Raw genomic sequence first — 16,115 nt, 5'->3', positions numbered from 1 at the left:
GCTTATTTTTCAGTCAGTGACCTAAATCAGTGCGAATTTAAAGCGACACCACCAACCAGACCTGAGAAAGTGAAGCTTTCTTATTCTATTAAAAAACTTATAAAATTAGACGTGTGCTTTGCAGTTTCCTCTCAGCTGTGATGTATCTGGACTAAAAGGTGTGAACTGTAGAAATAAACTATTTGGCTCCCAGAGTTTCTGGGACATTTTGTCATTGGATTCAAATTCAAGAGCGAGTTCCGTTACCAAAAGTCCTCATTTCAGTGTGCAGCGCAATAAGGAAGTAGACATTTCTTCCCCCAATATTTTGTGCAAATATGAGCAATAAGTGTGGCGTGCAAACCTGGCAGATAAGAAAACTACTTGTTTTGTTTTTGTTTCACTTCAGCTTGATTTAATTGAGGCTACTGTTGCTGCATGTCTGAGGTAAAACATCATCTTTGTGGCCTCGCCAAAAGTGAAATTGACTTACTCTCTTGGAACCGAAAGGGAAATGTTCACAAAAAGATATGTTGCTGCCCTGAAATGACTGAAAGATGTGCCAATATCTTTTCCAAGGTGATGGCAAGATCTGAAACATGAAAAACATGTTCTTTGGCATGTACATGCTGGAGGAGTAATTCGCCTGGGAGGCCTACTCATGCAGGCTGAGGAGATCAAGACCAAGGGCGCAGGAAGTACACCGCTGTTCACGTCCCGTGTAAAGCCGAGAGAAAACATTGACTTCTCTCTTGTTCGCTGGAGTTGTTTTGCGCTTGTTACCGATACCCTAACGTTATGTAAGAGTCTGATAAGGATGGTTGTTGTGCAGGATAAGCGGTTACGGATAACGGATCAATGTGTCTCAATACAAACCATATCTGTGTGTGTGTGTGTGTGTCTGTGTGTGTGTGTGTGTGTGCGCCGACCTTCCGATTCTCCTTGTCTGATGTGGGGTTGTTAGTGATCTTGAAGAGGTGCAGGTCGATCACTTCTTTCATCTCGTAGTTGTCGCCTCGCCGCTTACAGACGATCACCGCGGCATCGAACAGGAAGATGTGCCTGTGATTGGAAGAGGATCTCATTACTGAAGCAGAGAAGACTGCATGCGCGCTCAATGATTATTTTGTGAGACCTGTTTAAGAACTATAGCATCTCATTTTGATACCACCATGGCAGCCTGCCACTGCACTTTCACAAAGCTTTCCAGAACTACACAAATAATCCAGGACATTACATTTTACTTTCAGATCCAAAACAATAATTCCCCTCCAACACTCACTGCTCTATTTCCAGGACACAAGACAAGCTAGGAATCATTTGATCAGATAAACCCTAAAACCTGCTGTACATTTCAAGCAGCCATATGAATACCATTTGATGGAATATATCTGCAACCACTGACTCAAATGTTACTGAATCCACCAAAGTCCTCTCATCTGTTTTGTGTGTCTCGTTTCTGGTTAAGGCCAGTTTTACTCAAACACACATCATTTTGCTACCAATCTTTTCCTGCGTAATAAATAAATGAAATGAAACAGAATAAAATGTGGAAGCCATTGAGAGCACATATACATGTTACTCTGCCCACTGATTCTTTCGGGAAATCATTCACTAACTTTAATTTACAATGTCCATTATTTCTGACATAATAAAAGCAACACAACAAGATGCATTACACATTAACAGCCTGTTTGCCTGAAACTGTGCTCATAACTAAATACCCTTGTTCTTCACTTTATTCTCTTCCTCACCCCGAGACACGCGGGTCAGGTGTCTAAATGCACTTTGGCTTAAAGCCACACATACTCTGGCGGTTTTCCAACTCCAAGAGCTGATAGAGCTGCAGCCAGTCAGTCAGAGTTTCAGCCAACCGGCATGTCAACCTGACATCTCACCTGTCCTGTTTAGCTCGTTTGTCCACCGAGGCCACCCGTACCTCTCCATCACCTTTCGGTCTCCCGTAGTTACTCAGAGGCTGATTCTGCAGAAATAGAGACAGGAAAAGATTGGATGGGATCTGACAGGAATTAAATCCATTCCAAAAGAAAGTGCTGCAAAAAAGAAAACGAGATCAGAATCTAATTATTTGTTAGAAGCAGGTGGCTTACCAGGTTTTCGATGGATTTCTGATACTGATCTATTTCTCGCATTGTCTCATTGTCTCGCTTGACTTCGTTGACGTACTGAGCCAAGTCCTGTAAACAAATCATCAAAAAACAAATTCTTTCCTTTTTTCTCCATTTTCATTTATTCTCCCTTCTGTGCGAAGGTTTTCTTTCTTTCTGTGCAGTTTTTCTCTCCTTCAAAAGGAGCCATTACTGATGTGTGCTTGTAAATTCAAATGAGACGCTGTATTTGACAATAGGCGGCTTTTGAGGGCGATCAAATAAGCAGCACTTATATATGCTGGATTGTATTGGAAGACTTATTTATTCATGTGTAGTCAAAAGGTGCGGACATGCAATGTATTGCAATGAAGTGAAATATCTTTTAGTCGCTCTTCGGACATGAGCGTGTTGGTTCATGAGCCGACACAATTGCTTTCATAGCCGGCTGCAAACATGCCACAAATAGTATTTCACACAGATATTAATGATGTTGGTTATTATGGTTTACATCGCCTTAATGAATGGATGACTTCAGTAGTAAGAAAGACAGAAAGCATTGCTTTAAAGGCGATAAAAGTCATTTTCACATCTGTTCTATATGAACTGCTTCTGTGATGAATGCAGATCCCCACTGTTCTGATTGCATACAACATATAAACGTTTTGCACTTTTACAAATGGTTATGTGTTCTCTATGCTAAATCAGTTTTTTCTGAAAATGATATTAAAAAAATAACTGCAATATTTTGAATCGTAAAACCTTGAATCACGATACATAGCATATTGCCAGATTATTGCAAATACACAAACTGATCATATACCTTCATGGCATCCAACGCCGTTCGCAGATTGCTCTTGTCTGAGGCATCGTGAGTGTGTTTCACCAGCTCCTGGTGGACAGAAGAAGAAAAAACACACACAAAATATATGTACGTGTCACAAAATATCACCTCTTTCATGACGTAAAAGTGACTTAAAGCATTAACGACAAGTTAACGCACTTAAAAAAATATATACCCAAAGTTAGAACTAGAAAGAAGAAAGCGAGTCTGTCTGTCAATCATAAATGGGAAGAAAAAAAACATGAAAATATAAATTCATGAACATTGTTATCCTGCTGCTTACATACACTACAGCCACATTGCACACATGAGATGCTTTGGCTCTAGATATGAAATGGAAAAGAATCCTGTCCTGAAATAAATCAGATAGTGTGTGTGTGTGTGTGAGAGTGTGAGTGTGAGTGTGAGTGTGTGTGTGTGTATGTGTGTGTGCGTGTGTGTGTGTGTGCACTCATCTATAGCAGAGGTGTGTGTGAAAGTGTGTATCTGAAATTGCTTGCCAGTGCCTGGCTGCAGCGTAAACAAGACATCTAGACCTCAGCAGTGGAGGATAAGGAAGGATACCATGCATGTCCTTCACACAGGCCCATACAAACTGTGTCCCCGCACACACACAGATAGGCACACACACACACACACACACACACACACACAGAGCCGCTAAGGGAGATATATGTGTCTGCTTGGCACTGCTCAAATCCCTGGTGTCAGTCAAGCTCAACCTGGGCATTATTATCATGAGCAAGGCGACAGAGTCCCATTTATCAAGCCTAGCTCCCACCTCCACACATCCAGAGATACAGGGGAAGGGAGTGGTCACACCGATAATCGGGACCATACATGATGGACTCATTGAGGGAAAGGGTGGCGGTGTTTTCAGGGGGAGGGAGAGAATGATGAGCAAGAGGCAGTGAGGAAGAGAGAAAGATTGATGACAAAAAAAGAGAGAATGAAAGAACCGGCAAGAGAGAGGAACTCTGGGAGCAAGAGGAAGTGACACAACATTTGTTGTACAGATTCTGTCTGTCATCATGTGGGAAAGTGACCCAGGCTGCTACTGGGTTTTGTTCTTTTTAGTGGGATTTCAGTGCTGTAAGGATTCTCAGATCAAGTATTCAATGCATACTGTACTGCGAATCAAACTAGTATATACTGTACACCCTTGGAAGCAAAGAAAGGCCATATTCATTTTATTTCATGAGCAATTGAATACTTGTCAAATGTAAAAAAAAATGTGTCAAAGTGTGCAGGGTCTCATCTGAAGGATGGATTGCTCAAGTGGAATTTTTTCATCTTCAATTTGTCAATGAAAAATGTAATTACATTTATTGAAATATAACCTGAGTTCTGTATTTGTGTCTTAAACAAACTAAAACATCTAGTTTTTATTATCGCACAACCTACTGAGAATTCAAATGAGGAGAACCCACATAGAGGCAGATTGGTGTTTCTAAAAGTCAAACATTTCAATAATTAAAATATCAACATTAAGTATTCAGTAATCAAATTTGAAAAGTAGGTTTTCAGTTGCTTTTCCTTTTGGGGTTTTTGTTTTGCCTTTTTTTGCTTCCATATAAAGAAATCATCCTCATCATCTCATTGCTCTGCCGAGGTTCAGCCTTCACAATTAATACAAACAAATGAAATATTACGGTAAAAAAACACTGAGACCATCAGCACGAGGAGGATGAGATGCTCCTCTCTTCTCTTTTCCTCAGTGTCCTGTACATGACGCACACAGACCACCTCCAACCTCTTTAAAGCTAAAATGTCTAGTGTGTGTGTGTGTGTGTGTGTGTGTGTGTGTGTGTGTATGCATTATGTACTAGCTTTAGTTATGACGTAGCTATATTACAAGTGCGTGTCAATATTTCAACATTTTAATCACAAAAACATAATGTGCCATCATCGAATATGAGATGCAGTCAATTAAAAATTGATCTTAGAATGAAAGTTCTCTGAGACATTTTGGATCAATATACTGTTTCAATGACGCGTTAACAACTTTTCCCTGACTTTGGACCGAGTTTCCACAGCTTCAGTTCAGCTCTCACCGTCTGTCTCTCTTTGGTTGTTTGTCTTGTCTGCCGCCCTCTCTCCCAGTCCTCACTTCACCTTTTCTATTTTCTCCCTTCTACTTCTTAATTGGCTCGATCAGATGACAATTATGTGCGGGTCATTTCAGACTGAGAGTCATAAAGATGCAACAGAAATAGACGACAGGAGTCTCAGTGCCTGAAGGACGAAGGCAGGGGACGGGAACCAAACACGGTAGACAGCACCACCTAGTGGCAGCGAGTCCTCCTGCTCATGAAGTCTGATTGGCAATAATGAACCTTTGATGCATATTAATAAAAACTCTCCGATGGGGCTCAGTCACTTACAGAGAGTCGTCTATAAAGTCAGTAAAGACTGAGCTTTGCTGATTTAATGACAATGACTGACATAATATTCAGATGTGAAGAGTGAGTTTTGATGGAAAGATGAGGTCAAGTGCTTATAGAAATGTACAAATATTTAGTGATAATCGGTGAGAGTATAAATATTTAATAGTACAGTTCAAATTTTTAACAGATATATTTACTTTCTCTATATATAAATACTACAGATGTGTTTTTAAATATAAATCTATTAGTCTATTTACATGAAAAGCTTTTTGTTTTCGGTTGTTATTAGAAGTCTATGTTTGCCTGTACATAATTACTGTACATAACTACAAATATGTTATGTATATGTAGTTTTGAAAACAATTTCAAAAAATATATGGTCAACAGACAAATTAAATATTGTGTGATTTGTATCCAGATTGTCTCCAGATGATATATACATAGAGTTATGTTACCATAAATAGTACAAGCTCAGAGTATTCACAGATGAATAGTTGGTCTCCAGAGGGTTTGAAACATCCGAGCAGAAAACAATCCCCATCTTGAGTTCCCTGGCTTCCCAACATTCACAGCACTAATTGGAAAGCTACATCCTCACACCATGATTACAAGTGTATGACTACATTAGTACAGCAATGCTGTCGGATGGGTTCGAGTCTCGTACCTGCAGGAGGAGGTGATACTTCAAGACTCGCTGCATAGGAACCACGAGCAGATCCCTCAGTGTGAACTTGCCGTAGTTCGCTCTCTTTGAACATTCCTGAAAGACAACGAGGAAACAAAATCAATAGATTCTCTTAAAAAAAACATATATATTGATATCGACCATATAAAGAAAGCCAGCCTGTGACTGTGCATTGTTCATCACGAGTAACCTAAAAGGGTTTGAACTGTTAACTAATAAAAAAACTTTTCTTTTTCACTATTTAAAAGTATGAGTCTAATGAAGTAATCTATATGAGCTTAATAGATCATTTTACAAATATGTATGTCAGCCATGGTGCCGTCCCCTGCAGTGCCTCAGATACACACTTGAGGGCATTCTCTGACTATTCTGAGAAATGAACACTTCACACAAGATAATCCTTTAATGACACTGTTTACCTCGAGCTTCATGCGCACGTCCTCCCTGTCTTTGCAGATGTCATCCAGACCGGCGATGGCTGTCTCCACGTGGCTGCAGTACTTCCCATAGATCAGCAACCTGCGACGGATCAAACACATGCAACCATAGGAATAGACGGAGAGCCAGGGTACCTGCACTCTACTGAGAACTGCAGCTAAAACCATTTATAATTACTTTTACATCTTTTATTTAAAGAGCGCTTTATGTACAGACCGGAAGAGAATAAATAGAGGTTACAGAGTCCATGGCTTACCTCTCTTTGAAAGTGATGAAGATCTGGTAGAGGTTCTGGGCACTTCTGTGGTGGATTGACTCTTGGATTTCCAGCAGTAAACATTTGTGAACTTTAACCAGTTCCTGAAACACAACAGCAGAGATCCTTAAATGTTGACGTTCATCACATGCCTGTTACTTTCATTCATCTTGAGTATTTTCTTGATTAAGTTAATCTAATTATCATTTGGTCATCATTTGAAAAGCCCACATTTCTTATATCCAACCAACAGCCCCACACCCAAATATATCTGGTTTATTATCACATTATCACAAAAAAAGCAGCAAATCCTCACAATTGAGAAGTTAGAATTAGGAAATGTTTGGTTTTCAAGATAGTCACATTTCTGCTAACCAGCTCGTTGATACTCATCTACGGAGCCCCAGAAGGGACATGGAGGGGGACTTTATTTTATTTTTATTTTTTAAGATCACTCAACGATCTCGCCGTCAGTTGGGCACCAAGGGAAAAAACACAACAATGGAGCTTGCACACCTGTGGTAGAGGTTCATATATTTTATATATTTTAAATATAAAAGCAAGAGAAGTGAGATAACAATTAGCTAGCTGGTGCAAAACACGTCCCAGCTGCTTGGAGACTACTTTGTGGAAACGGGCCTTCAGTTAACAATAACACTATTTCCCAAGCTGCCACCAGCAGTCAGAGACACTAAATGAAAAACTGTGCGAGAGAAAAATATTTTTCTTTTTCATTTTCTTTTCTCCCATCAGGGGCTCCGTACATTTCAGCCTAACGTTCATTTGAAACTAAACCTTTTAATGGTGGCAGACTGAATGATATGAAACATTGTGATTGGATTTGTGGTTGTCTTATAACAGTAATGTGTAACAGGCAAACTGTGTGCTTTGTCATTGTGAGCATGTTAGCATGCTGACATTAGCATTTCTCCAAAGGTACAACCTCACAGAGCAGCTAGCATATCTGCAGACTCTTTGTTTTAATACTAATTTCAATGTATTTAATGCATTTTTAAAGCTGCATGGACAGTTGAGTTTATATTTGGAAAAGTTTGGAACCTGTGACTGTCCTACTGTGACATGTCAACATGTGTTCAATGAAAAAGGCCCATCACTAAGGCCGTCAGAGACCTTGAGTTGACCACCCGGTTGGATCGTTAACCTGTAAAGACAATGACTTACCGGGATATTCACAAACACCTTTTCCATCTCGGTCATGGACAGAAACATGGTGAGGGGCGTCATAAAGTGCTGCAGCAGAGATGAGGAGAGAATGTGAGAGAATGAAGCTCATCTCCTCCGGACTAAGAGTGGGAAAGACATTGTGCGAGAGAAGCTGTTATATTATGGGGCCAAGATGCAAAGAGCTGCAGTCAGCGAAAACAAGGAGGACTGTCTGGGTCACAATAATAATAATCTCATTTTCAGAGTCGGCAATTTCATGATTTCCTTTCAGAAAAGTCCCTGCCGCATAGTCACCTCTACATCTCAAAAGGAGGAGGGCGAGCGCAAGCTAACTTCCACCATCCACTTTATATAGAAAGTCATCTACTCAGTACTCCGCTGGGAGAGCAAGCGCGGCCTTTTTCCAGACGTGAGCGTACACAAGAGGGAGAAGACAAGTAGCCGAGGCCGGGGGGTGAGAGGCGGCGGGCCTCCTTCTCACAGTTCTGTGAAAGTGGAAAATATCCACGACAAAAGATCTTTTCTTATAGTTCGGTGCTGGGAATACTCATTACCCGCTACTAATCTAAAAAATAAAAATATATTGTTGCCCTCATTTCTCTCTGGGAGTACAGATTTGTTACACTACTCATTATTTTTTCCATTATACCCCAAATTACAGTCAGTCAGTTTAGCAGTCTCCTATACTGCGAGCGATAAGGAGGCCAAATTGATTTCTAGTGCTCTGGTCATGCTTTCACTGCATGAAATCAATGGCGCGGGACAATTTTCACACTAAGAAAGTTCACTTTACTTTCATTGTTGACCCACTGTAGTTGAGTGTGGTCTCACAATAACAAAATATGATTTATTTCAGATATTGATTGGAATAAAAAATTGTTGATTGGTAATTTGTATTATTTCTGTTACTCAAATAATGTAGTTATTATGTTATTATTTAATGCTGGCTGGTAATATATTGATATGTTTTCCTCATTTAGAACAGTTTTTGTAAATCATGATGTTAGTACATATCACTGGTGTTTTTTTAACAGACTTCTGCTTATAAACACACTACACTCACAGTGTAGATCAATTTATTGCAGTTTGACAACTGCAGAGGACCCACTTGCTACAACTAGTCCCAAATCATCTCAAGACTGATGATCTAGACTCTCAACGTAATCTCTAATGTGGTTAGGGGATAAATCAAAGGCTACTCAAATGGATTGTCAATTCTTTTTTTCTCTCTGAGTTCTCAAATTATTATTTTTCCCATGTAAATGACTGTTTTGCCTCTAATGGTTTGTACTAAAAAAACAACTGCACAAATACAAAGCAAAAATGTTCAGCACAAAACATTATCATTTACAATAAGGCCCCTTTTAGTGAGTCATACCTTCTCTATAGACTCCAGGGTCTCCGTGTATTTCTCCTCTGTCTGCTTGATCTCTGTTAAACAGCAACTCTTGATGTCAGTCTCTGCTTGCTTCTGGAACGCCTACACACACACACACACACACACACACACACACACACACACACACACACACACACACACACACACACACACAGGACTGTTACTATGTGTCAGCGCTGTGGGTTGACACACTGTTGAGTCTTCAACCAGATGTAGTCAGTGCAAGCCTTTGAGCAAGGTCAGAGTCACACATGTTAGCGAAATTGTCTGCCAATTATGATATGAGTAGGAGGTTGCATCATTTGTTATTGAACTAACGCTAAGCATTTATCTGCTGTGAATAAATATACAAAATATAAAGATACTTTTAATATAAAAGTTGATACTGCTTTCTACAGTTGTTCACTTTTACTAAAGTAGCAATAGTTCATCAGCTTGATACCTTAAAGCAAAAAAAAAAGGCAATTTCACACACTAGCAGCCCAAAGAAGGCAACATTTCCGGGACTTCAATGCCCATATTTAGCCATGAGACATTGTGCGCTAAATGTGAAGATACGGCTAGCAGCCTAGCTTAGCATAAAGACTGGTAGGCGGGGTGGGGGTAGGGGGAAGCTAGCCTGACTTAGTCCAAATAAGATCAGCAATTAACATATTACATATTGTTTATTTAATCCAAACAAAAACTAAAAGACTAAAATTGATACGTTTTAATGTCATGGAGGGGTTTTCTCCGCTAGTTGCCTGCAATTTCAGTGGGAACGTTAGCGTACGACAAAACTAAGGAAGTCACTGCATCCAACCAATAAATAGTTGGACATAACGCCTTGAAAGACTTGAGTACAGATTAAACAAACAAGATATACTGCATTCTGTTAATAAGTGAGCTTTAGAGGTGCTGGGAGGCTAATTTTGTGACCACGCTCATGTTAGCTTTCAGATTGTATGCTAGGCTATGCTAATCAACCGGAAATGTCAGACTATATTTTACAGATGGTAACTAAATATGTCACGTGCCAATCTCAGTCATGGCAAAGAAGTGAAGTCAGAGAGAGGAGGACTGACCGGAGGAGGGATGGCTTCCGTCTTCATCAGGTCCTCGTAGATCTCCCCTCCATCTTCGTCATCATACACGCAGTCGTACAGATCCTCCTCATCCTCCACCCCGTTCTCGCTGCACCACAGATGACAGAACAGAAGTGGATTTCAATACTATACTACAAATCTTGTTAGCCTGTTACACAGCACTTAAGCCATGGCTGTGAAAGTGACTCAAAACACACACACACACACACACACACACACACACACACACACACACACACACACACAGTAAAGACTGTTATGTGTGACGCCATCGGCCTGTTCTGACTGCTCACATCTGAGCCAATTACTGTGCCTTTGCAACTGGGCTAACACGACATGACTCCGTGTGTTCTCACACTTTTTTTGTGTGTGCGTGTACCTGGCATGCTGTTTTGAGCAGCAGGGACTGGTATTGTTTTATTTGCAGTACACCATAGCACTCATTGTACAAGTAACGAGATACCCCTGAGGTGAATACAAGAACGAACACGAGCCAAAGATATTTTCAAGACGCTAAAAGTAAAAAATAGATGAATACAAATGATTTTTTTCTAATTTATAATCCAGCGTCCCTTTGTTAATTGTTAAATAATCTCTTACTATATGAGTTACATCGAGTATTTTTAATTTATACAATTAAATGTGATAACCCTGGCCAGTAGCAGGAGGAGTAGTAGGAGGTGTGTGTTCGGATCTTAGTTGGCCAAAATTTCTCTCTACTCATCTCACTGCCGTTAAGTGGGCGGGGCTTCAATTGGTAAGGGCTTCAAAATATTGAGTACTTTTTAACTTAAAGATCACACTATTTATATACATTATGATCATGCAGTCGGCGTTAGAAGAGGTTCAGGAGGAGATGTGTGTAATAAAAGCTCAACATACACCTATTCCGCCTTGATGGATCTTCTAAATAATTAGATTTTCTCAAGGGATCAAGAAGCAGCTTGTCACTGGGCTGCTGTTGCATCAAAGTGAATTAAGCCAATTATAAACCAGAAAAGAAGCACGACAGGTAAAACACAGAACATGCTCTTTATCTAACTGAACAGCCTTTGTATAGCCTAGTAAAGACATATATGTCAGCCATGCCTTCTGATGACTAGTGTTAAGAGTTCAGGCGGTTGGCTCCAGATGGGAACGTGGTGGGAACGCTTGCTGCTGGACATCGAGCAGATGGGAGTTGAGAGGCTCTGCTCAGTGTCATCCAGGCTGCCACGTCCAGCTCCCATCCACTGCTGGCTGCTGTCAGACTGCTGTTTCCCTCACTACTGGAAGATGATCTGTCTCCACTGACTTATATTATTACCATAAGCTGCAGCTCTGCCCTTCAAATGCAACTCAAAACCAATCCCAATGTTTTCCCATATTTGTTAATGGTTTGTGCTCAGGTCCTGGTAGATCCATTTGACTCTAACCAACAGAAGACAATAGGTATTATTAATCAAAAGGCGACTACACTGGCTGACTATAGGAAGACTTTTGCTTCAGCGCGTACGATATTTTGGATTCAGTTTTTTTATTGCTGCATTACAATTAGATAAAGAGCTTTGTGTCAGGAGTTGTTTGAAGTTTGTATTGTGACTTTGCTCCTTATTAGGTTTTAATATTTGTATTTTGGTGAAGTTCTTTTAGAATAAAATTGTCTAAAACATTAATCAGAAGATGTTTTGCTGTCACTATCTGTAAACGCATGGCATCTGCTTGTCAGCAGATTAGAGAACAATGAATTTCAGTTAATTGTTCAGGTTCATTTGATGTCCCTAAAACAATTCACTTAAGTTCAAACAGGCGTTAAAGCTATTCGTATACGGGCAAATATGTCATTTAAGTCTGCAACACTTTCATATGTGTGTGGGAAACAATAGGGTGTGAAAAAATTATCAAGCCAAAAGAAACCAACTCGCGGCTCACTAATAAAAGAGTGGGGAGAGCTCCTGCTGAACGCTTTTGGAGCAGGTGGCTGCCTTCCAGTCAACACCCAGGGAACAAATGTTGCCTGCGCCCACAAAACAGCCTGCAGATTTATTTGTGACACGTGGGACTAAATGAACAAATAACTTTTTTAAATGAAGTTCCTGTGAAAATCCTCACAAGTATGTAAAAGAGAAGGCATGTGGGCGTGTTTAGGAGAGGAGACGTACTCTATAAGGTCCTCCAGGTGGTTGTAGATATCCTCATCTTCAACACTCTCTTCAGATGGATAGGGCCTTTTAAAAGGGAATCAGAGAGCATCATCATCATATACATCATAGATTACATCGTGGATTGTGTCGTATAATCTTTGCACTTCCACGTACCTGATTCCAGTTTGTTGTACAATCGCCGTGTGGGAAAGTTTAGAGAGTGTGTCCATAACCTGCAATGGGAATAAGAATATGTTATCTCACCAATATTATGTACATCATGAAGAACATTCACAGGCAATGGGGTTTGCTGTCTGGGTCTTGGTGCTGCATTCCTGAGCGTGGCCACATGAGGGCAGCATTCTCACACACGCCAGCACTGCCGCCACACATACTGTAACTGTGTCATGTGTGTGCGCCATAAAACAGACACGGTTATGCTCCATGAGAGCTAATTAAGTCGCGCGAGCCCGACTTGTACTCTGAAATATAACAAATTCATATATTTTTTCATTATTATACAATCCTATTTGGGTTTGTTTGAACATTTTAGCAAATGTTGCGTTGCATCTTGAATCATAACACGCTCAAATCCCCTCCAGATATATTTAGACATAACAGAGGGGAGCAGTGAGAGAGGTGTTAAGAGAGAGAGAGAGAGAGAGAGAGAGAGAGAGAGAGAGAGAGAGAGATCGAGAGAGGAATGACTCATTGGACACACAGTCAACAGTACAGTAGCAGCAGATCACATGATCCGATCAGCAATTGATCGTGCTGTGAAGTTAACCACATGCACGCGTGGGCCGACATGATTGCTATTAGTTGACATGTCATTTCACGCCGCTGTGCTCCGTCCTGCTGGTGCCCTTGACCCCCTCTCTGCTCGTGTGTGTGTGTGTGTGACCTGCTTGACTAATCACCGGTGATGCTCACCTGCCGAACGAGCGATACACGTCAAGTATGTGAGTCAAGGCGCGGCGGGGGAGCTCTGCTTGTTCCCGTTTAGTTTTTTTTTTGCAACCTGAAAAAAACGGCTCTCAGAACCATTTTTTGTGGGTCGTCTGTCCGCTGATATAACACGCCTACGTGCCGATGAAAACAGGCCTGCATGTTCGCATCCACACACACACACACACACACACACGGATGTAACCGTAGATACATCTGGCCCGGAGCATAAGCTCTCAGAGATCAATACTGATCACACAACTGGCCTTTCCCTTCCCCCACCGGAGAGCAGAATAAACCGTGGAACACAAAAGGAAACCCTTTCTGCTCTAAACTGTAGCACTGTGCACCAGTGGAACCAATAACGTGACATGTGGCGTGTCATTGATTTAAAACAAATGTTCGGCCAAGGGCGGAACGCTGAAGCTTGATGGACTTGAGCCATTTTTGTTGCGTCAGGATTTGGTGTTTTTATCCACAAGGGTCTCTAACAGATACGCAGACGAGTGTTTATCACTTGCACAATATGTGATCAATCAAAAGGCATCATGTGCATTGAATAGAAGGTGGATGACATGGACTCAGTGTCTGTCCCCGAGGCAGCAGTGCATCGAGTTTATCAGTCGTTGCTCTGATCGGTCCAGTTCATTCAGCATCAACTCAACATACAGCGCATGCTCAGGAACCACGTGTTGATACCGGTATCCAATCCAAACACCCTGACTTCATCATGTACAACTCAAAGAGGGTCTTCCTCAGTTGATAGAGTTCCTCTTGCAAGAATAAAGGAAGGGCATGACATCCAGAGGCCAGTTGGGAGGTTCAAGCTCAAGATCCACTGTGTGCTGAACAGAGCGTTGGAAGCTTTCCAGTTGCAGCTGGCAGGCAAGTTTGGGCGACGAGTCGAGTGCTTTTTGGCCTCATTGGATACATGAGTCACACTCATTCGCAACAAAACTTACCATCTGCAGAAAAAGCAAGAGGCGTCTCTGAAGACCCACATGTATTACACCCTCCAGCGCGGTCGCACCGCTGTGTATAGAAATGTCAAGAAAATGACCGCAAGGGAAATGAAAGGTTTGATTCCAAGAGGTTCATAATTTTTGCTTGGAAGGAAATACATATATAGATGATGCCTGCTGTTCGGAGAGCTGCAAAAAAATGCATCGCGATTCAACCGCCACAAGGACTCAAGCGCTGGACTGGTGCAGCAGCTGCTCTTTGAAGCCGCTTTGAGCAACTGTGTCATCATGAAACAGCAAAAAAGCAGCCCCCCTACAGCAAGACTTCATTCAAGACTTCAAAATATGAAAACACTCAAAAAGATCATGCATTCGCTTTGGTGCACATAAAGCAGAGGTCACAGGCTCAGCAGAGTGTCGATGCAAGAGGACACCGGCCCTCTGATGGAGGCTAATAAACCTGCCCTGTGTGACCTCAGAGGCACCGCTGGAGATAATGATTCACACCAGAGCAGATTGAAGCAGTAGATGGTGTGTTTGTGTATGCGTGTGTGTGTGTGTGTGTATGCGTGTGTGTGTGTGTGTGTGTGTGTGTGTGTGTGTGTGTGTGTGTGTGTGTGTGTGTGTGTGTGTGGTTGCTCAGATGCAGATGTGTCAATAAAAGGTGTGTTTATTTATAAATTGATAGACAGTGCAAGTTCAAGTCAAAAACTGGAGCTATTTACTTTTAATTACATGTGTAATCATACGATAGAATACAAAGGAGTCTCTATTGAAATCCCAGATTATATACTGTACATACAATGTTCTTGCATACTTCATTTTGTTGTCAGATCAACATTGGCCTCATTCATCTGTCCACATAGAACAATTTGTCCTCAGGAAGCGAACAAAGACTATTTCTAATATCTGATCACCTCCTTGCATGTCAGATGTATGACACGCTAGCCGTTCTATTGGTTTCACACACGGCCCAGCACGCTGTCCCAGTTTCCTGCACTCCGATTTTAGGCTTTGCCTTCCAAACCAAGAAGAGGAACGCTTTATTCCCGTTTACAGATTGTAATCGAGGTCACCTTATGAAATCAGTGTGTAAAATCGCAGCGTTTTAAAAAGGAAAACAGAGCGAACCGCAAGCAGTGTCAAAATGACAAAAGACCCACTTAGCTTTATTAGCTCGTCTGGGACATTTAGTGAATCCTAAATAAAAAAGCAGCGTTGTCATTTTTCACTGCAGTCTCGGGTAACTTGCCAAAAATCATCACTCTGTCTCCGTACCCTGGTGCCTGTGACATTTGTTACACATAATACTCGTACTGAAAACAAACCAGTCCGAGTTTCACACAACAGTCACACCGCGACTATCTAACCGAGGCTGACCAGGGATCAGCTGTTTGCTGCTGGGTTTTCTCACCACCGCATACGAGACAAACCAGTAGGGAACTGGAGGTGTGGTTGACCCGACCACAGCAAAACAAGCAGGTGTGAGAGCGCTTTCACATGGCGTTAGCATCATCTGCAGCCGCGCGCTGACGGATATTTCAGGGGATTTTCCCACCTGATGCTTTGGAGCAGTTATTTCAAAGACTGGAGCCCTTCCTCTCACTGTTCAGTTTCCTGAAGTCTTGAGAGTTTACGGCTTTAGTTGTCTGCACAAAAAGACCGTAAATGGATGAGTGTGAAGGGTGTCAAATTCAAGGATGTTCCACACTCGTT

General features: G+C 41.4%; 1 protein-coding gene across 1 annotated transcript in view; it reads right to left on the bottom strand.

Annotated features, from left to right (window-relative positions):
• vav3 (vav guanine nucleotide exchange factor 3) overlaps positions 1-16,115 on the bottom strand; it is a gene marked incomplete at its 5' end in the record, with an annotated part of 78,236 nt that overhangs the window by 29,501 nt on the left and 32,620 nt on the right. The window contains 12 exons of the mRNA XM_079234413.1: positions 909-1,041; positions 1,878-1,963; positions 2,091-2,177; positions 2,911-2,979; positions 5,983-6,078; positions 6,423-6,522; positions 6,698-6,801; positions 7,880-7,948; positions 9,261-9,362; positions 10,346-10,454; positions 12,508-12,573; positions 12,664-12,722. Of these exons, the coding sequence (XP_079090539.1) occupies positions 909-1,041; positions 1,878-1,963; positions 2,091-2,177; positions 2,911-2,979; positions 5,983-6,078; positions 6,423-6,522; positions 6,698-6,801; positions 7,880-7,948; positions 9,261-9,362; positions 10,346-10,454; positions 12,508-12,573; positions 12,664-12,722 (1,080 nt within the window). The remainder of the gene's footprint in view (positions 1-908; positions 1,042-1,877; positions 1,964-2,090; positions 2,178-2,910; positions 2,980-5,982; positions 6,079-6,422; positions 6,523-6,697; positions 6,802-7,879; positions 7,949-9,260; positions 9,363-10,345; positions 10,455-12,507; positions 12,574-12,663; positions 12,723-16,115) is intronic.

This window comes from Taurulus bubalis (assembly GCF_910589615.1).
Source record: "Taurulus bubalis genome assembly, chromosome: 18".
Classification (NCBI taxonomy): Eukaryota; Metazoa; Chordata; class Actinopteri; order Perciformes; family Cottidae; genus Taurulus; species Taurulus bubalis.
Note: the sequence above shows the minus strand (reverse complement) of the source record. Positions and strands in the feature narration are given on the sequence as shown.